The 20,861-nt window shown below is 68.5% G+C and overlaps 1 protein-coding gene across 4 annotated transcripts in view; it reads right to left on the reverse strand.

The window, feature by feature from the left end:
- The window catches only part of QARS1 (glutaminyl-tRNA synthetase 1), a 30,513-nt gene extending 9,652 nt beyond the window's left edge, over positions 1 to 20,861 (reverse strand). The window contains exons 1-15 of one of the 4 annotated variants that reach the window (XM_030569269.1): positions 20,719 to 20,861; positions 18,622 to 18,769; positions 17,268 to 17,377; positions 16,461 to 16,536; positions 13,893 to 13,957; positions 13,536 to 13,589; positions 13,027 to 13,087; positions 11,519 to 11,590; positions 10,985 to 11,070; positions 8,167 to 8,253; positions 5,765 to 5,864; positions 4,440 to 4,518; positions 4,124 to 4,232; positions 2,348 to 2,478; positions 8 to 100 (exon numbers count right to left, since the gene is read on the reverse strand). In XM_030569269.1, the coding sequence (XP_030425129.1) occupies positions 8 to 100; positions 2,348 to 2,478; positions 4,124 to 4,232; positions 4,440 to 4,518; positions 5,765 to 5,864; positions 8,167 to 8,253; positions 10,985 to 11,070; positions 11,519 to 11,590; positions 13,027 to 13,087; positions 13,536 to 13,589; positions 13,893 to 13,957; positions 16,461 to 16,536; positions 17,268 to 17,377; positions 18,622 to 18,769; positions 20,719 to 20,838 (1,391 nt within the window). In that variant the 5' untranslated portion in view covers positions 20,839 to 20,861. Of the gene's footprint in view, positions 1 to 7; positions 101 to 2,347; positions 2,479 to 4,123; positions 4,233 to 4,439; positions 4,519 to 5,764; positions 5,865 to 8,166; positions 8,254 to 10,984; positions 11,071 to 11,518; positions 11,591 to 13,026; positions 13,088 to 13,535; positions 13,590 to 13,892; positions 13,958 to 16,460; positions 16,537 to 17,267; positions 17,378 to 18,621; positions 18,770 to 20,117; positions 20,208 to 20,718 lie in introns of those variants that run through there. The other 3 variants (XM_030569271.1, XM_030569273.1, XM_030569270.1) reach the window with 3 other exon arrangements.

The raw sequence follows: 20,861 nt of genomic DNA on the forward strand, positions 1-20,861 counted from the left end.
GCCTCACCGGGCCTGGAACTCTTTGGTGCAGAGCGAGTGGGTGATGTGCTCAATGGAGTCGCACAGGCAGTGCGTGTAGTCGTACGTGGGGTAGATGCACCTGAAAGGCAAGGCAGGGCCTGAGGGCTGGACGCCCACCCCTCGCCGGCGCCCGCTGCCCCCCCTTCCGACACCAGCGCCCGCTGCCCCCCCTTCCGACACCAGCCCCTTGCCGGCGCCCGCTGCCCCCCCCTTCCGACACCGGCCCCTCGCCGGCGCCCGCTGCCCCCCCTTCCGACACCGGCGCCCGCTGCCCCCCCCTTCCGACACCAGCGCCCGCTGCCCCCCCTTCCGACACCAGCCCCTCGCCGGCGCCCGCTGCCCCCCCTTCCGACACCAGCGCCCGCTGCCCCCCCTTCCGACACCAGCGCCCGCTGCCCCCCCTTCCGTCACCGGCCCCTCGCCGGCGCCCGCTGCCCCCCCTTCCGACACCAGGGCCCGCTGCCCCCCCTTCCGACACCAGCGCCCGCTGCCCCCCCCTTCTGACACTGGCCCCTCGCCGGCGCCCGCTGCCCCCCCTTCCGACACCAGCGCCCGCTGCCCCCCCTTCCGACACCAGCGCCCGCTGCCCCCCCTTCTGACACTGGCCCCTCGCCGGCGCCCGCTGCCCCCCCTTCCGACACCAGCGCCCGCTGCCCCCCCTTCCGACACCGGCCCCTCGCCGGCGCCCGCTGCCCCCCCTTCCGACACCGGCCCCTCGCCGGCGCCCGCTGCCCCCCCTTCCGACACCGGCCCCTCGCCGGCGCCCGCTGCCCCCCCTTCCGACACCGGCCCCTCGCCGGCGCCCGCTGTCCCCCCTTCCGACACCAGCCCCTTGCCGGCGCCCGCTGTCCCCCCTTCCGACACCAGCGCCCGCTGCTCCCCCTTCCGACACCGGCCCCTCGCCGGCGCCCGCTGCCCCCCCCTTCCGACACCGGCCCCTCGCCGGCGCCCGCTGCCCCCCCTTCCGACACCGGCCCCTCGCCGGCGCCCGCTGCCCCCCCTTCCCACACCAGCGCCCGCTGCCCCCCCTTCCCACACCAGCCCCTCGCTGGCGCCCGCTGTCCCCCCTTCCGACACCAGCACCCGCTGCTCCCCCTTCCAACACTGGCCCCTCGCCGGCGCCCGCTGCCCCCCCTTCCGACACCGGCCCCTTGCCGGCGCCCGCTGCCCCCCCTTCCGTCACCAGCCCCCGCTGCCCCCCCCTTCCGACACCGGCCCCTCGCCGGCGCCCGCTGCCCCCCCCTTCCGACACCGGCCCCTCGCCGGCGCCCGCTGCCCCCCCTTCCGACACCGGCCCCTCGCCGGCGCCCGCTGCCCCCCCTTCCCACACCAGCGCCCGCTGCCCCCCCTTCCCACACCAGCCCCTCGCTGGCGCCCGCTGCCCCCCCTTCCGACACCAGCACCCGCTGCTCCCCCTTCCAACACTGGCCCCTCGCCGGCGCCCGCTGCCCCCCCTTCCGACACCGGCCCCTTGCCGGCGCCCGCTGCCCCCCCTTCCGTCACCAGCCCCCGCTGCCCCCCCTTCCGAAACCGGCCCCTCGCCGGCGCCCGCTGCCCCCCCTTCCGACACCAGCGCCCGCTGCCCCCCCCCTTCCGACACCAGCCCCTCGCCGGCGCCCGCTGCCCCCCCTTCCGACACCAGCGCCCGCTGCCCCCCCCTTCCGACACCAGCCCCTCGCCAGCGCCCGCTGCCCCCCCTTCCGACACCAGCGCCCGCTGCCCCCCCTTCCGACACTGGCCCCTCGCCGGCGCCCGCTGCCCCCCCTTCCGACACCAGCGCCCGCTGCCCCCCCTTCCGACACTGGCCCCTCGCCGGCGCCCGCTGCCCCCCCTTCCAACACCATCCCCTTGCCGACACCAGCGCCCGCTGCCCCCCCTTCCGACACCAGCCCCTCGCCGGCGCCCGCTGCCCCCCCTTCCGTCACCGGCCCCTCGCCGGCGCCCGCTGCCCCCCCCTTCCGACACCAGCCCCTCGCCGGCGCCCGCTGCCCCCCCTTCCGTCACCGGCCCCTCGCCGGCGCCCGCTGCCCCCCCCTTCCGACACCAGCCCCTTGCCGGCGCCCGCTGCCCCCCCTTCCGACACCAGCCCCTTGCCGGTGCCCGCTGCCCCACCGACCCCAGCCCCTGGCCAGCAACTGCACCCCCCTCAGGCCCCAGCCCAACACAGAAGCCACCTGCCCCACCACAGGAGCAAAGCCCAGGGTCCCGGCCCCCACTCCTGCATCCAGGTCCCCTGCGCTGCTCTAGGCAGGTCCGGGAAGCGAGGCCTCTCCGGTGGGGTCGGGCCAAAGAGCAGGGCCCGGCGGGGGGGGGGGGGGCAGCCTACCATCTGTCCCCGGTCCGGTGGTGTGGCATGTATTTGATGCGGTAGGCGACAGGGTCCAGCTTCCCGTCTTCCATCACCAGCTTCATTCGCAGCGTGGCCTCCCCCTCCTCAAACTTCCCCCTCTTCATCCCCTGCCGCGACAGCCGGGGGAGACCAGCGGGGCCCATCAGCCGGGGGGCTGTGGGGGCGGGGCAGGGCCCCGTGGGGATGGGGTGGGGGGAGCACCCAGAGGAGGGAGGGGGCTGCTGAGGGCGTGGGGTGAGCAGTCACCGAGGGGGGGGGGCCAGTGGCCAGCGGGGGGCAGGGCGGTCGCACAGCGTGGGGGTGGGGCAGTCACCGAGGAGGTGGGGCGAGTGGCCCGCAGGGGGCAGGGGTCACCAAAGGGGCAGGGCAGTGTCTGAGGGGGTGAGGCAGTGGCCCAGTGGGGGGGGAGGGGGGCGCAGGGGTCACTGAAGGGCAGGGCGGTCGCCCAGCGGGAGGCAGGGGTCACCAAGAGGGTGGGGAGAGGAGTCACGGGGGGGGTTGTCCAGTGGGGGGCAGGGGTCACCGGGGGGGCGGGGCAGTCGCCCAGGAGGGAGAGAAGTCACCCGGGGGGGGGTTGCGCAGCAGGGGACAGGGGTCACTGAAGGGCGCGTCGGTCGCCCAGTGGGAGGCAGGGGTCACCAAGGGGGGGGTCGCCCAGTGGGAGGTAGGGGTTACCAAGGGGGCAGGGCGGTCGCCCAGCGGGAGGCAGGGGTCACTGAGGGGGGGTCGTCCAGCAGGGGGCAGGGGTCACCGAGGGGGCGGGGCGGTCGCCCAGCAGGAGGAAGAGTCACCGAGGGGGGGGGTGGCCCAGCTGGTGCAGGGGTCACCGAGGGGGCGGGGCGGTCGCCCAGCAGGAGGAAGAGTCACCGAGGGGGGGGGAGTCGCCCAGCAGGGGCAGGGGTCACTGAAGGGCGGGATGGTCGCCCAGCGGGAGGCAGGGGTCACTGAGGGGGGGTCGCCCAGCAGGAGGAAGAGTCACCGAGGGGGGGGTCGCCCAGCGGGGGGCAGAGGTCACCAAGGGGACGGGGCGGTCGCCCAGCCGGGGGAGCAGTCACCGAGGGGGGGGGCACCCAGCAGGGGGCAGGGGTCACCGAGGGGGCGGGGCGGTCGCCCAGCAGGGGGCAGGGGTCACCGGGGGGGCGCCCAGCAGGGGGCAGGGGTCACCGAGGGGACGGGGCGGTCGCCCAGCCGGGGGAGCAGTCACCGAGGGGGGGGGGGGTCACCCAGCGGGGGGCAGGGGTCACCGAGGGGGCGGGGCGGTCGCCCAGCAGGGGGCAGGGGTCACCGGGGGGGGGCGCCCAGCAGGGGCAGGGGTCACCGGGGGGGCTGGGCGGTCGCCCAGCAGGGGGCAGGGGTCACCGAGGGGGCGGGGCGGTCGCCCAGCAGGGGCAGGGGTCACAGGGGGGGCGACCAGCAGGGGGCAGGGGTCACCGGGGGGGCTGGGCGGTCGCCCAGCAGGGGGCAGGGGTCACCGAGGGGGCGGGGCGGTCGCCCAGCAGGGGCAGGGGTCACAGGGGGGGCGACCAGCAGGGGGCAGGGGTCACCGGGGGGACGGGGCGGTCGCCCAGCAGGGGGCAGGGGTCACCCGGGGGGGGCGCCCAGCAGGGGGCAGGGGTCACCGAGGGGACGGGGCGGTCGCCCAGCAGGGGCAGGGGTCACCCGGGGGGGGCGCCCAGCAGGGGGCAGGGGTCACCGGGGGGACGGGGCGGTCGCCCAGCAGGGGGCAGGGGTCCACGTGCCAGGCCCACGTACCTCGAAGAGGAGGAGTGACTCTTCCACGGGCCGATCCCGCCACGGGGAGGGCGGAGGGTTGTGGCCTTTGATTTCTTCCACCCGCTGATGGCAGACGTAGGCGTGGCCCCTGGGGAGGAGAGGACGTCACGCCCGCCCCACACACGCGAGCCACAGCCCAGCACGGGACCCAGCGGCCTGGCCCTGGCAGGCGGCCCAGGCTGTTTGCGGGGATCCCCATTAGGCTCCGTCCCTTCCCCGGAGCAGCCAGGCACACCCTGCCCCCCAGAATGGGCGGCTCCGCCCCTCCTGAGCCCCGCGTACCCCACGCACTCACCGCCGGACAAGCTCCACGGCCCACACGTACAGCTGGTCGAAGTAGTCCGAGGCATGTGTCACGGCATGCGGCTTGTAGCCTATGGCAGAGCGAGCCCATGAGGGAGACCCTCCCTCCCCGTCCCCCACCCGGAGCACCAGCCTCACCCCCGGCTCTGCCCCAGAGACAGGGGGCTGCCCCAGGTGACAAAGTGGGGATTTCCCCTTGCTGCACTAGGTGATGGCTGATGCCCTTCGTAACCGGGGGGCCAGGAAGGGGATGTGACCAGGTGCAGCGAGACAAAGAGAAGGAGGAAGAACAATGGGGTGTCGGAGGTGGGGCGCCTGGAGGCTGGCAGTCTGTGTGAGGGGCTGGAAGGGGGGAAGCCAGGCTGCCTGGCCCAGGACTCCCAAGATGGACTTGGCTGAAAGTCCCTGATTTCTGTGCTAACGAGCTCTGCCCTTCGCCGTGATCCTGTGACTGATAACCCTGCTGTTTCCCCGGCTGGCTGAGAGTCCCGTCTGCCTGCGGGGGGGGGGGGGGGGCCGGGCCCACTGGCTGCCCCAGGACCCCGCCCGGGCGACTCGCTGCGGGAAGCGCACGGAGGGGCAGGGGATGCTGGATGCTCTGAGCTCAGACCCAGGAAGGTGGAAGCTGTGGGAGCTTCTTGCCCTGGGGACCGTCTGCTCCGAGAGAGGAGGCTCCCCAGAGTCCTGCCCGGCTTCGTAGGGAGCAGAGCCACCATCGCCCGGGGCCCCCGGGGCAGAGTCACCATCACCCAGGGCCCCCAGGGCAGAGCCACCATCGCCCGGGGCCCCCGGGGCAGAGTCACCATCGCCCAGGGCCCCCGGGGCAGAGCCACCATCGCCCAGGGCCCCCGGGGCAGAGCCACCATCGCCCACCGGCTTCGTAGGAAGCAGAGCCACCATCGCCCAGGGCCCCTGGGGCAGAGTCAGCATCCCCAGGGACTCCCGGCTTCCCATTGGCAGCATGCAGGGACCTCGTGGGAGCCAGCTGAGTGAAATGGGGAGGGGCCAGGCCAGCACCCCCACCCCATCTCCTAGCAAGGGCAGCAGGCCCTAGTCACCTAGCAGCAGCTGGAGGGGCTCTGGCATCTCCCCTGGGTACCTGGCTGGTCCCCTCTCCACCCCCAATTGCTCCTGCTCGCCCCCGCCCCCATACTCCTCATACCCAGCGGTTCCTGCTCTGCCTCCCTCACCCCCCACTCCTCGTCCCCACAGCCTGGGCACTCCTGCTACCCCCCAGCCACTGCCGCCACCCCCTGTATCCAGCTATTCTCCTCCTCCACGCCCGGAACCCAACCACTCTGCCCCCCGGCCCCGTACCCAGCCACTCCACCATGTCCCGGATGGCGGTGAAGTACTTCTCCTCTTCCTTCTCGGGGTTGGTGTCATCGTACCGCAGGAAGCACACGCCCCCGTTGGCCTGAAGGGGGCACGGTGTGGTTAGCCAGCTCCCAGCACCCCCTGTGCCCGCAGCCCTGCCAGCCCCCATACCCGCCCCTGCACCTGGCACCCCCTGCGCCCGGCACCCCCTGCGCCCGCAGCCCTGCCAGCCCCTGCGCCTGGCACCGCGCCTGGCACCCCCTGTGCCCGCAGCCCCACCAACCCCCATACCCGCCCCTGCACCTGGCACCCCCTGCGCCCGCAGCCCTGCCAGCCCCTGCGCCTGGCACCCCCTGCGCCCGCAGCCCTGCCCACCCCCGCCAGCCCCCGCGCCTGGCACCCCCGCAGCCCCACCAACCCCCATACCCGCCCCTGCGGCTGGCACCCCCGTGCCTGCAGCACTGCCAGCCCCTGCGCCTGGCACCCCCTGCGCCCGCAGCCCTGCCCACCCCCGCCAGCCCCCGCGCCTGGCACCCCCTGTGCCCGCAGCCCCACCAACCCCCATACCCGCCCCTGCACCTGGCACCCCCTGTGCCCGCAGCCCTGCCAGCCCCCATACCTGCCCCTGCGCCTGGCACCCCCTGTGCCTGCAGCCCTGCCAGCCCCTGCGCCTGGCACCCCCTGCGCCCGCAGCCCTGCCCACCCCCGCCAGCCCCCGCGCCTGGCACCCCCTGTGCCCGCAGCCCCACCAACCCCCATACCCGCCCCTGCACCTGGCACCCCCTGCGCCCGCAGCCCTGCCAGCCCCTGCGCCTGGCAGCCCCTGCGCCCGCAGCCATGCCCACCCCCGCCAGCCCCCGCGCCTGGCACCCCCTGTGCCCGCAGCCCTGCCAGCCCCCATACCCGCCCCTGCACCTGGCACCCCCTGCGCCCGCAGCCCTGCCAGCCCCTGCGCCTGGCACCCCCTGCACCCGCAGCCCTGCCCACCCCCACCAGCCCCCGCACCTGGCACCCCTGCAGCCCCGCCAGCTCCCATGTCCACCCCTGCGCCTGCAGCCCCACCAACCCCCATACCCGTCCCAGCACCTGGCACCCCCTGCACCCACAGCCCCGCCAGCCCCCGCGCCCAGCACCCCTAGCACACAGCCCTGCTAGTCCCCGCGCCTGCTCCCTCACCCAACACCTCATATGCCTGCAGCCCCACCCACCATCACCATCTCCTGCACCCGGCACCCCCTGCACCCGCAGCCCCACCAGCCCGTGCCCGCAGCCCCGCCCACCGCGACCATCCTCTGCGCCCGGCACCCTCTGCTCCATCAGCCCCTACACCTGCCCCAGCACCCAGCACCCCCTGCGCCCACAGCCCCGCCAGCCCCCGCACCCAGCACCCCCTGCACCCGCAGCCCTGCCCACCCACACCCAGCACCCCCTGGGCCCACAGCCCTGCCCACCCCCACCAGCCCCCACGCCCGGCACCCCCTGGGCCCGCAGCCTGGCCCACCCCACACACTGGGGAGAGGGCAGGGCCAGCAGCTTCCTGGAGCCAGCCCCTGCGTGGGGTCAGGCGTGTGAGAGTGCTGAGATCAGACTGGGCCCCACCAGCAGGGGCCTCACCAGCAAGGTGCCGTGGGGGAGCTGGGAGGGCACATCTGGCACAGGCGGGCAGGGCAAGAGCTCACCTTGGTGTAGCTGGGGGGCCCCAGGAGGTGCGGCTGGCTCCGGGGGAACTCACCTTGACATAGCAGGGAGGCCCCGGGAGATGCGGCTGGCTCCGGGGGTTGGGGGGGGCTCACCTTGGCATAGCCAGGGGTCCCAGGAGGTGCGGCTGGCTCTGAGGGGGGTGTCTCACCTTGGCATAGCCGGGGTGGGTGCGGCTGGCTCGGGGGGGGGCTCACCTTGGCATAGCCGGGGGTCCCAAGGGATGCGGCTGGCTCGGGGGGGGGGGGGCTCACGTTGGCATAGCCGGGGGTCCCGGGGGATGTGACTGGCTTGGGGGGGGGCCTCACCTTGGCATAGCTGGGGGTCCCGGGGGGGTCGGCTGGTTCGGGGGGGCTCACCTTGGCATAACCGGGGGACCCGGGAGGGTGCAGCTGGCTGGGGGGGGAGGGGCTCACCTTGGCATAGCCAAGGGGCCCAGCTGGTTCGGGGGGGGGGGGTGCCTCTCACCTTGGCATAGCCAGGGGACCCAGGAGGGTGCAGCTGGCTGGGGGGGGGGGAGGGGGGCTCACCTTGGCATAGCCGGGGGTTCCAGGGGGTGCAGCTGGCTTGGCGGTGGTGGGGCTCACCTTGGGATAGCCAGGGGGCCCAGCTGGCTCGGGGAGGGGGGGAGGGCTCTCACCTCGGCATAGCCAAGCGGCCCAGTGGGTGCAGCTAGCTCCGGGGGGGGGGGAGGGGGGGCTCACCTGGGCATAGCCGAAGTTGAAGTTGATGGCTTTAGCGTGGCCGATGTGCAGGATCCCGTTGGGCTCCGGAGGGAACCGCGTCCGCACCTGAGGGCAGAGGAGTTCCCAGACCCACTAGCCCAGGGTCTGGAGCGTTACCGACCCTGGGCCAGGCCACGCAAGCAGACAAGGCGCCAGCCTCATGCCCTTCGCAGGCATGCAGCCCCCACCCCCACAGGACTTGGCCCACAGGCCAGGCGGCCTCCAGCCCCTGGGGACAGTGGGCTCTCCTGATGGAGCGAGAAGGGCCTAGAAACAGAAAGAAACCAGCTTCCAGCAGAGCTGGGGCAGGGTGGTGCCCTGGGCTCTCCCCCTCCAAGCTGCGCCCAGCCCCTCTGATCCCTGACCTGTGCCACAGGGGGTGCAGGGCGCAGGGGCTGGTGGGGCTGCAGGAGCAGAGGGTGCTGGGCGCAGGGTGTGACGAACTGGGAATGTTCTTAATGTTTTCTCTGAATACTGTGTTGGTGCCTCAGTGTCCCCATGGCAGTTCTTAATATCTAGGTGGTGGAATAAGGGGGTGTGATTGCTGCAGAGGAAGGGGCCAGTGCACCTAAATGCCTGGCACTCTGTCTCCTAGCAACTGATGGCCTGGGCCCCCCTTCTGCAAAGGTGCCAGCTGAAGGTGTTGGAGACAAAGGGATCAGGTGACCTCCTGGCCCTTGAAAGGGGCTGAGCAGAGAGGAGGGGCCTGGAGGGGTTGTTAGTCTGGAGCTGGCTGGGGACGAGGAGTGAGGGAGACATGGGGGGTCTGGCTCACTGCCCCCAAGAATGGACCCAGCCGAGGGGTCCGGTTCGCTGTACCTACAAGCTCTGTTTTAGACCCTGTTCCTGTCATCGAATAAACCTCTGTGTTACTGGCTGGCTGAGAGTCACGTCTGACTGCAAAGTGGGGGTGCAGGACCCGGTGGCTTCCCCAGGATCCCGCTGGGGTGGGCTCACTGTGGGAAGCGCATGGAGGGGCAGAGGATGCTGAATGCCCCAAGGAGAGACCCAGGAGGTGAAGCCGTGTGAGCTTCTTGTCCTGAACAAGTCTGCTCCAAGGGAGAGGAGGCTCCCCAAAGTCCTGCCTGGCTTTGTGGGGAGCAATTCCAGAGCACCACCCAGGAACTCCGTGACACAGCGGCTGGCGGAGGTGGGCAGGGCTGCAGGGGCAGAGAGTGCCGGGCTCAGGGGCTGATGGGGATGCTGGCGCAGGGGCCTGCCGGGCACAGGGACTGGTGGGGCTGCAGGGTAGGGGCTGCTGGGCCTGCGGGTGCAGGAGGTGTCGGGCACAGGGGCTGCGGACACAGGGGGTGCCAGGTGCAGGGGCTGGCAGCGGTGGGCAAGGGGTGCTGTGTGGGGGGGCTGGTGGGAGTGGGTGGGGCTGTAGGTGCAGGGGGTGCCGGGCACAGGGGCTGGCAGGGCTGCAGGCGCAGGCAGTGCGGGGGTGACATGGGGGCTGGCGGGGCTGTGGGGGTGCCAGGCGCGGGGGCTGGTGGGGGTGGGCGGGGCAGCAGGTGCAAGGGGTGCCAGGCGCAGGGGCTGCCAGGGCTGCGGGCGCAGGGGGTGCCAGGCGCAGGGGCGGGTATGGGGGTTGGTGGGGCTGCGGGCACAGGGGGTGCCAGGCGCGGGGGCGGGCGGGGCTGCGGGCGCAGGGGGTGCCAGGCGCAGGGGCTGGCAGGGCTGCAGGCACAGGGGGTGCCAGGCGCAGGGGCTGGTATGGGGGTTGGTGGGGCTGCGGGGGTGCCAGGCGCGGGGGCTGGCGGGGGTGGGCAGGGCTGCGGGCGCAGGGGGTGCCAGGCGCAGGGGCTGGCTGGGCCGCGGGCACAGGGGGTGCCAGGTGCAGGGGCGGGTATGGGGGTTGGTGGGGCTGCGGGCACAGGGGGTGCCAGGCGCGGGGGCTGGCGGGGGTGGGCAGGGCTGCGGGCGCAGGGGGTGCCAGGCGCAGGGGCTGGCAGGGCTGCGGGCGCAGGGGGTGCCAGGTGCAGGGGCAGGTATGGGGGCTGGCAGGGCTGCAGGCACAGGGGGTGCTGGGAGCTGGCTAACCACACCGTGCCCCCTTCAGGCCAACGGGGGCGTGTGCTTCCTGCGGTACGATGACACCAACCCCGAGAAGGAAGAGGAGAAGTACTTCACCGCCATCCGGGACATGGTGGAGTGGCTGGGTACGGGGCCAGGGGGCAGAGTGGTTGGGTTCCAGGCGTGGAGGAGGAGAATAGCTGGATACAGGGGGTGGCGGCAGTGGCTGGGGGGTAGCAGGAGTGCCCAGGCTGTGGGGACGAGGAGTGGGGGGCGAGGGAGGCAGAGCAGGAACCGCTGGGTATGAGGAGTGTGGGGGCGGGGGCGAGCAGGAGCAATTGGGGGTGGAGAGGGGACCGGCCAGGTACCCAGGGGAGATGCCAGAGCCCCTCCAGCTGCTGCTAGGTGACCAGGGCCAGCTGCCCTTGCTAGAAGGTGGGATGGGGTTGCTGGCCTGGCCCCTCCCCATTTCACTCAGCTGGCTTCCACTCAGCAGGAAGGAGGGTCTCTGTGGTGTCTGATGCCCCTTTCCCCAGAAACTGGGCAGAGGAGGGTCTGGAGGGGTCTGTCCCATCCCTGGGTTCTATCCCCAGCTCTTCAGCTGACCCTGCCACCAAATGTCTCCCACATGTGCCTCAGTTTCCCCATGTACCTAATGGCCTCTGAGGCCCATTGTGGGGGTTAATGACTAGCTGGACAGCACTCATAATTGTGGTTAATGAGTGACAGAAGCAGGCATCCCCAGGCACTGCAGAGGAGCTGGGGGAAGAGCCTGACCCACCTGCCCACCAGTGATCTCCAGGTGTTGCTTCATCAGGGCCATGGTGTGCGGTGTGATCACGTAGCCTTCTGTCTTGTAGTTCTCACCTGGGGGAGCAGCGAGCTGTGAGCACGGGGAGGGGGAGGCCTGGGGCACGAGCCCCTGGCCGGGAGGGACGCATGGGACTCCACTCACACGCCCCTCTGCTAATGGGCCCAGCCTGGTGTGCCTCAGCAGCAGCACAGGTCCTGCTCCAGGAACAACCCCAGGGCTCCATAGCTGGGCTGCCCACCTGGGGCACCGGAGCCAGGCTGGGATGGGAGGCTCCAGTGCCCTGCCCCACTCCCGGGGAAGCCAGGCTAGGGTAGGGTGTCCCCAGCACAGGCTCCAGAACACCGGGGGCAGGATTAACAGCAGGACCCGACCTTGCCCAGCCAGCATGGGACGGACCCTCCCATCCTGAGCCTCTGAGCAGCGGCTCCAGAGCCAGTCGAGAGCAGCCCCAGGCTGCCAGGCCGAGGCCCCAGGAGCCCAGAGCAGGCAGGCCGCACTCACCTGGCTTGTGGAATTTGAGGGCTTCTCCCCTCAGTTGCTCCATCAGCGACTTTGTTTCCAGGGTCACTCCACCTGTGGGAACAGGGGGCGAGGTGTGTTAACCTCTGCCCCAGCGACCCAGCCCCTCGCTCCCAGACCTTCAGCGCCACCTGGCCCAAGGCCCTTCCCCTTGGGCACCCACCAGCCCAGGCCGGCCTCGCTGCACTGCCCTGCCAACCCAGGCCAGTTCCCAGCCTGGGAACTCTCCAATCGTTTTCCAGCCACGGCTGGCCTGCCCTTCCCGAGAGCCAAGACCCGCACAGGAGCTGGCCCGCCATCAGCCATGCAGCAGGGACCATGAAGCCAGCAGGGGAGGGGCCTTGGTCCCCTCTGCCCCCCGCCCATGGACAGCAGCAGCAGGCAAAGCCAGAGGATGGGGGCGCTAAGCAGCAGGAATCAGGGCCCAGGCCAGGCTGCCAGCTCCCAGCTGAAGGCAAGGAGACCGATATGTCAGCTCCCAGCTCCAGCGGTGGGGCAAGCACATGAGCCCTGAAGCCACAAGGGACCCTGCGTGTGCAGTTAGTGCTGCAGAGTGGAGCTGGCCTGGCAGTCAGCTCCTCAGCTCTCAGAGGCCGGTGGGGGGCAGCCCAACACCCCAGGAGGAGCTCTGAGGCCCCAGGGGGCATGGTGGTAGGTGGGGGGCAGCCCCACGCCCCAGGAGGAGATGCCCCAGGCCCTGGGGCAAGAGAGGGCACACTGAAATGCAGTTCCCAGGACCGATCAGTATGGCCAGGGACTGGGCCGCTCGGGGGCCGGGCATTTGATGGCCCTGTCCTCACAGCCCCCCCCAGGTAACACACTGGCACGCGCAGGTCCCGTCTGGTGAACAGCATTTTCCAGGGACAGGACGCGCTCAGATGCTGGGCTCGTGCCCCCGCCAGGACCCTGGCACCCGGATCGCTGCAGGCTGCAGCCCCAGGGGAACAGCCCTGCCCTGAGATCAGGGCACCGTCGTCACCTATGGATCCCAGCCGGGGCCTGTGCAATGGCCGTGCCACGGGCAGCCCCGGGGCACGAGGGGGCATCCGAGCATAGTGCTCAGCGCAGGGCACCGCCTGGCTCCAGAGAGCGCCAAAGCCAGGCAGCAACCCAAGGGCTGGGCTCAACCCTGTGGAGCTGAGCTGGGCCCCGGCTGGACTCCACTGGCTGCCCCGAACCCAGCCCTGGCTGTGAGGTCCCTGCCCCGGACAGCTGCCCAGGGGCTGTGGGAAATGGGCCGGGTGCCCCGCAGCAGCCCCAGGGAGAGCGAATGCCCCGCTGGCCCTAGCACTGATCCCTGGGCGGGGACAAGGGGAGCCCTCCCGGCTGATGCCTGCCTGTGTCTGCTGAGAGGGGCATGGCGCAGCCCAGGTCAGGCTCTCCGGGCCGCACCCTCCCCAGCCCCGCTGCAGCAGGCTACCTATGAGGGCACAGACGAGGATGCGGGGAGCCCCCAGACCCTGCACAGCCAGGCCCCCACAGCAGCTCACCATTCTCCTCCTCCGCTGCCTTCTGCTGTTTCTCCGCCTCGGCCGGCTTGGCCTTCCCAGCCTGCCGGGACAGAAGGGGAGCAGCCTTCAGCGCCCACAGGTTCCGCCTGGCCCAGCTCTGTGGTGGAGACCAGACCCCGCGCCGGCCCCGCAAAGCAGCCTCCTCCCCTGGGGCCACATCTCCCTCCACGCTGGCTTCCCGCAGCCAGAACGAGCCTGGACCCTGGCCACGCAGCGATGGGGAATGGCTCCAGCCCCCTTCAGCTCCACTGACCTCATATGTGCCCCCCACCGCCCAGGGCACTGCCAGCCGCCCGGCCTCTCCCCCCATCACCCAGGGCACTGCCAGCCGCCCGGCCTCTCCCCCCATCACCCAGGGCACTGCCAGCCGCCCGGCCTCTCCCCTCATCGCTCAGGGCACCGCCAGCCGCCCGGCCCCTCCTCCCAGCGCCCAGAGCACACACCCCCAGCTAGCCAGGCTCGGGGCTCCTCTCCTGCTCACATGGTACCTTTGGTTTCTTTTCCAGGTCAGCTTCTGTCTTTGGGCCCAGCAAGTGCAGCACCTGCAGGAGAGGGGAGTGGGGCCTGAACAGGGGTGGACGGGGGGCAAGGAGTCTGGGTGGAGCTCCTTTCCCCACCAGCCCCCGCATGACCATACTCGGGCTGGAGCCCAGACAGAATCTCAGTGGTCCCCCTCCTCGGCAGTGCCAGCAGGACATCCCTCCACTGCCCTGCCTGGGCCATGGGCCTGTGCCCAGGCACTTCCTGCGTGGGCCACGAACCAGGCGCAGGGCTCGTTGGGGCCAGCGCTGCCTTCAGAAGCCAGGCCCCATTGCTCGCTGGCAGCCCGGCCCAGCCCCACCTACCTGCAGGTCCACTTCGTTCTTAATGCTCTTGCCATCCGCCCACCTCAGCCTGCCGCGTGCCTCGCCTGCAAGCGAACACAAAGGGACGGGTGTGGGCAGACCCAGCTCAGGGATCCCCCTGGGACAGGCAACAGCACCTCCCTCTTGAGTCAGGGCCCCAGCCTCACTCAGCCACGGGCAGATTCCAGCAGCCTCTCTGCTGCCAACCTGGACAAGGCCCCGAAGCCACCGGGTGCAGCAGGGCCCTGGCTGCACAAGGGTGAGGGAGCTGCAGAATGGGCCTACACTTGGGGAGCTGGTGCCAGCAGCCCTGAGACAACAGGCTGCTGGGCCTTGAACTGCCCCATTGCCCACACCTCTGCAGAGCGCTGACATGTACAACACTGGGGCTCCCAGGGCTGCTGCCCCCAGGGCGGCTGGGCAGAGGTTAGCCATGGCAGGGATGTTTTCGCACAGCTCTCTTGGGTCAGCCAGTGCCAGCCCTGAGGGATCTTGTATGGCTGGGCGTCTCCCCTGCACACTCGCTCGTGGCAGGGCTGGGGAGCTCTCCCGGGCAGGGGCAGCACTGAGACATCTGCACAGCACCAAACACAGTCAGGGCGCAGCGGCTCCCAGCCTGCCTAGCAACAGACACACTTGCCCAGCTGGCTCAGGAGCCGCAAGGAAGGAGGATGTTGTCCAGGGCTCTGAGGGGCACCGAGCCGTCTCCCTCTCAGTGCTGGGCAGCTGACTCTCGCTCACCTGCTCCGGGGCTAACCGAGCGCCCCAGGGCAAAGGGGCAGTGACCTCGGGGGGGTTCGCCTTCCTCTGCGGCCTGGGGTGCAGGCCACTGAATCACTTCCCTGCCATGGGGGCCTCGGGCACTGAGGCCCTCAGCAGGGATGGACCACAGCAGGGATGGACCACAGCTGGCTTTCACCAGGTGAAACCGTGGTTTCTACTGCCCCAGGAATACTAGTTAATCCCAGTTTAAGGCGTTTTCTATTTAAAACTGTCTCGTTGCCACTGCGCTTCCTCTTCCATGCTCACAAGGCTGCCGATTCAGAGATTCATTCAGGGCTGTACAAATAAAAGTAAACGTGCAGCAGACAGCGCAGCAAACTGCGTAAATGTAGCACTGAGCAGCCGAATGCCCGTGTACATCCTGGGTCTGTGTCACTTCCTTCAGAAAACACATCTCGTGACTCATTTCTATATTATCGAAACAAACCCATCTGAGAGCATGAAAAGGCCAATAATGCAGAACTGCAGGGGGCGGCGGCCGCTGAGCCCCGGGCGGGGGGTGGCGGTCGCCGAGCCGCAGGCTGCCCATCCTGGTCCTTCTGGCTGTGCAGTGAAGTGGCTGGGCAGAGCCTGTTCCCTGCTCTGAACGGACATATGGAAAGACTGAAGAGAGTCACTTTGTGTTCCTGGAGACTGATGTGGTTCTTTTCCCAGGTTCGGGAGGGTTCAGGCCGCTGTTTGGCAGCGCCCTGCGCTAAATCAGTTTCCCAGGAAACCGCAAACCCTGTACTTGGATCTATATCTGGCTGTTGGGCTCAGCGTGCGGGGCTGAGCGGGGCTGGCGGTCTGTCTTCTCTGACTCTGGCTCCGAACAAGTTCCTGTTCGCAGGGTGTGAGTGCTAGGAGGGGCCCAGAGCCGAGGCAGCCGCAGGAGCCGGCGATGGTTTTAATCACACACACAAGGAGCCCAGGAGAGGGGGACTCCAGCCAACGTGCCAGCACAGGCAACCCCTACCCTTGATGGCTCAACACACATCTCTGCAATAGCCAGACCCACAGGCCAGGGAACCTCCTCAACGCAGCCCAGCAGAGCCCCAGCGGTGCTAGGGCACAGGGCGGCTGGGCAGGAGCTCAGCGCCAGGGCAGGGCAGCCAGGACAGGAGCCCTGCTCGCAGCCACTTGGCTCTCAGAAGCATTTCCAGGGGGATCCCCTAGACTAGGGGCACACACAACAGCACCACCAGGGAGCTAGCCCTCAAACCAGATCCCGCCAGCCCGAGGGTCAGGAGGGCAGAGACAACCAGCACAGGGCCAGATCCTGCCGGCCGATTCCCAGGCACAACCACCCCCACCTCAGCTCCAGAATTCTTCTGCAGGCTCCTGGCCAACAAGCTGTGGTTGAACCTGGCCATGCTGCGTGCTCTGGCTGTGGCCCTCGGGCGAGTTACTGGAGCAGCAGCTGAGCAGACGCTGCACAGTGCTCACAGCAGGGCACCGGCCGATGCCTCCTGCCCTGGTCCTGCCCCCAGGCGCGGTTAGGGAGCTCTGGCAGATGTGGGGCAGGTGGCAGGCGTGGGGGGCATGCTGGAGAACTGGGAAAGCAGGGTGGTCTGGGAGGGGGATCAGAAGAGGAGGCACAGAGGCGGGCAGGTGCGGAGGAGACAGGCACATGGACGCTGCGCCTGGTCTATTAGAAGCACAAGGAGTGAGCCCAGCAGGGTGGGAGGGAACAGAGCCAAGGGACACACTGAGGGGGGGGTACTTCTTGATCTACGCCATGGAGAACCGCACACAGGTCACCCCCCCGGAGACCCACCCCCTGGCCCGCCTGAGCTGCTGACTCACCCATCAGCAGCCCCATGTTAAAGTGGTACCGCTCCGACAGCAGCTCGGCTCGGTGCTTGTTAACGGCCGCCTCCACCTAGAGCGAGCAGGAGAGTGCAAATGAGCCAGGCGGCAGCAAGCGGGGAACACGGGCTGCCGGGCAGAGACTCACATGTAACAAACTCCTCTCAGTGACGGGAGAGGGGGACTGGCACCGGCGCGGACAGGGCAGGGCCACCGCACAGGCCAGACGGGCAGGGCTCAGACACCCGAGGGAGCTACCGGTACGGCCATGCCGGCAAGGAGCTTCCACCGCAGCAAGGGCCCCCACATCTCGTCTGGGGAGAGGCTCTAGGGCAGCCTGGGCCCGTCCGCTGAGCTGGCCGCATCCTCGCTGGCGGGGCTCTGACATGCACAGCAATGGGCACTATCTGCCTCCTAGTCCCTGCAGAGCTCACCTGGCCCCCCTGCCCTGTGCCCAGAAGTCCTGCAAGGACAGCGGGCACAGGGCACCTCCGGTCCAGGCTGGCGTCAGCCTTGGAGCAAGGGAGGCCCAGCGACGAGTCCTGAAACAGGAGCGTTCTCTCCCAGGGCCCCCGAGAGCAGCACGCTAACAGGAACAGCCTCCTGCCAGCCACAGCCCCACCACAGCCGCTAGGAGCAGGGATGCCAGCCAAGCCCACCAGGGCTGCACCCCACTGAGGACACGCTGCCTGTGGTGCCATCAACATGGCCTCCTGGCCCCCCAAACCATGGGCTGCCCTTCCACAGCTCTGCGAAGGGAGGCCCCTCGCTCACTCCCTCCCCACACCAGGCCCTTGTACTCACGGCCTCCTCGATCTGCTCTGGGGTCACGACCACTCCCACACCACACTCCTGCTCAAAGTCTGCCGTGTCGATGGGGTCCAGCGGGTGGCTCCGCACGTACTCCAGGGCAGCTGGGGGAGGCAAACAAGCAGCTCAGGCGAGCGGTATTTCCACGCAGCGCCGTGGGCTGCTTCAACCAGGCTCCAGAAGCCAGGAGACCCCATGGGGGTCCCTGCCTGCCCACAAGGGTCTCCTAGACACATGACCTGCATCTAGGCAGCAGCAGCTGGCCCCTCTGCCTGGGGCTTCAGGCTCACGTCACCCAGGTCTCACAGTATAAGCCCGGACCAGGCAACGCAGAAGGCAAGGCAGGACATCAGTCAACTGGCTCCTGCTCCACCCCCCAGGTATCAGATTCCCCCTCTGTTGCCTTGGACTGGACACATTCCCTCCAGATCTGATCCTGGTACAAAGCCAGGCCAGTTCCTGAACTCTCAGGGGGTTTGTGCCTGTGCCAAGCTCACAGAGTGCTGCCCCCGTGTGACGCTGGGTCCCGGGGGCTGCTCTGCAGGCTCACTGCAGCGCACTTGCTCAGCTGAGACATGGGATGCAGTGGTCCGGGGGGCTGCATGCCCAGAGCCCTCCCGCTATCCAAGCTGGGACCAGCACCACCAGACTATGGGCCCTGCAGCAAGCAGCTCACACAGCCCAAGGCACAGGGAGGCGACACTGGTTGGGATCCAAGGCACAAGACTTGTTGGGGCTCCTTTGTCCCACCCACAGGCCAGGGCAGGATGCTCCTTGTGGCATGTTTCTCAGGTCTTTGTCCAGCCCTGTTTAAAGAATCTACGTGTTAGGTGCTCCCCTCCCTTCCCTGGGGAGGCCACTCCACGAGGAAATGCTCCTTCTTGTTAATACAGGCGCAGACAAGCAGCACCGAAAGGAAGCAGCCACGGGGTCTGGCTGCCACGGGCTGGCAGAGACCACCACACAGGAGCCTGCGCTGATGCCTGTGCCTGGAGTGACCAGGCTAAGCTGTGGGACAGACCACGCAGACAGCTGAAGTAGGGAAAGCCTGAGGCTCGCGAGAGAACACACTCATTTTACTGCTGGGCAGGGGTTAAAATGTCCCATTTACATTGGGAATTATCCCCCAGACTCAACCGCAGGCACAAGGGGTGAGGCGCAGCCGCAGCAAAGGGAGCTGGGTAGCACTTTGCACGCACAGAGCAGACTGCAGCCTGGCCGGGAGTGGGAGCAGGGAATTCAAACCCGGCTGAGCTGCTGGATCTCAGGGCAAGGCTGGGCCAGCAGAGCCCATGCTGTAAATGGGAAAGAGGGGAGCAGATCGAGCTGCCCGCCTCTCATATCATACCACTGAGCTGCAAGTCTGTGACAATCTTCTTGCTGGTGATGCAGCCCACAAGGAAACGAAGACGTTTTTGGTCCTTAAGCCGGGAAGCCACATTGTACAGGAGGGTTCCAGTCGCCTTGTCAACATTTGGGCCCAGGATTCCTTGTGCCTAAAGCCCAGGAAGGAAGAACATAGTTCGAGCGACACTACCTCTTCACTACCAGTGTTGCCATGGCTATGCTGTTGGGGTGCAGACTCTCTCTCCATCGACAGATGGGGCTTTTCCGTGGCCGTAGCAAACCCACCCAGTGAGAGGGGGCGGCGAGGTCGATGAGAGAATTATTCAGTCAGCCCAGCACTGTCTACACCAGGGCTTAGGCTGGCTTAACTACAGTGATCAGGGTTGAATTTCTCACACCCCTGAGCAACACTAGGTTGCCCTGACTTTTGGGTGTAGACCCAGCCTGAGCCAGCAGGAAAAGGGAGCCAAGCAGAGCCCTGGCATCGAAGGGGAAGGGGATGTTTCCTCTGAGAAACCCAAAGGGAAAAAATCTGTGAAGTTAGTGTGGTAGGAAGAGAGTGAAAACCAGCCTAGGGCGGAGGAGTGGGCCAACCAGGGCAAACCCCTCTCTTTGTCTTAGGAAGAGTCGTGAGAGAGGGGACAGCTCAAACTCAGCAGTGCCTTGTGGGGGCTCTGGGGCTGTGCTCCCGCTGTAGTTTGAGAGTCGCAGCCGGGTAAGCAGTGCTTCCTCTCCCACTCTCTCCGCCTGGAGCACATGCTTCTCTGCCAGGACAGGCCACGTGACCATTATAAATGTCCTATCCGAGCCCTGCTGTCAGCAGCACAGGGATTCCAAGACAGAGCTATCCAGGAATTGCTGATATTAATTTTTACGGGTAGGAGTTAGTTTCGGTTTCTGTTTGTTGCAAAGAATCCCATTGTAAAACCAAACCTCTGAACACTGCAAGCCCACTCTCTCCGGCCCAGAGACCCAGCCCCATGCCTAGGGGTCCCGTCACACACTAGGGAGAAGTTACAGCATTCAGCCATGGCAGTTAGATGCATTCTGGGAACCAAAACTGACTCAGCCTCCCCGAAAGGGGCACATCTATCCAGATACAACTGCTGCGTTGTAAACAATCGGGTCACTGACCACGTCTTACCCTGTTAAAACACACAAATGATACAAATCCAGCTCCCTGGTTATGCTCTGTGTCTGCCAATCAGTTTCCCTGCATGGCAATGAAAAGCCAAGGCAGCACTTCCATGTTCCCAGCGCTGCAGGGCTTGAGTTTCACACACCTAGAGCTGGGCTCAGCTGTCAAAGATAACGGGCTTGTGGCTGTTTCAGGAGAGGAGCACGGCTGGGCCACAAAGAGTGCAGCCTATGCTAGAGCGCAAGGAAGTTGCCAACGCGGTTAGTTTGAGGAAAACTCTTCTCTGATTCTATGCAGTGGCTCGGATGGTAACGATTCCACCCTGGGTTTGCAACCCGCACCCAGGCCCTGACCCTCACCATGAGCCATGCTGATAGTGGGCCAAGTCAGCCCTGGCGTTAGCAGGCCCAGGTCCCAGGGACTTCCGGGGGCGCAGCGCCTGCAGACCCCAGGGTGTGCGTTGGGGACAGGGGGCTCTCTCCTGCACTGCCCCTGCCTGCAGAGGGTGGGCTGCTGCTGGTGCCGAGGCACAGGGGGTAGGAGGAGGAGGAGACAGAGGGGCAGGAAAGTGGCTGCAGAAAGGGGGCTGAGCGAGGAGCAGGAAGCGCTGTGTTCGAGCCAAAGGGCAGGGGTCTTGTGGGGGTCAGAGGGTAGGATCAGGATGCAGAGGTCAAGGGCCGGACGGCACAGGGGTCAGAGGTCAGGCGCAGCTCGGGGAGGAGCTTGTGGCAGGGGCCAGGTTAGAGGTCAAAGGTCAGGGGTCAGGCGCAGCTCGGGGAGGAGCTTAGGATGGGAGCCTGGTTGGAGGCAGAGGTCAGGGTCTGCATGGCTGGGGGGCCCGGCCAGGGGTCAGGGGTCAGGCGCAGCTCGGGGAGGAGCTTGTGGCGGGGGGAGCCAGGTTAGAGGTCAGAGGTCAGAGGTCAGGCGCAGCTCCGGGCGGGGTCAGAGGTCACGGGTTACCTGGGTCACGGCTTCCCGGAGCAGCGCGCTCAGCGCCTCGTTCTTCAGGGTCTCGCGAGCCTTGGGCTCGCTCAGGCCGATGGCCGTGAACAGGCTCAGCGCGTCCGGCCCCGCCGCCATGCTGCCGCTGCCCCGCCCGGCGA

This window comes from Gopherus evgoodei, chromosome 7, assembly GCF_007399415.2.
Source record: "Gopherus evgoodei ecotype Sinaloan lineage chromosome 7, rGopEvg1_v1.p, whole genome shotgun sequence".
NCBI lineage: Eukaryota > Metazoa > Chordata > Testudines > Testudinidae > Gopherus > Gopherus evgoodei.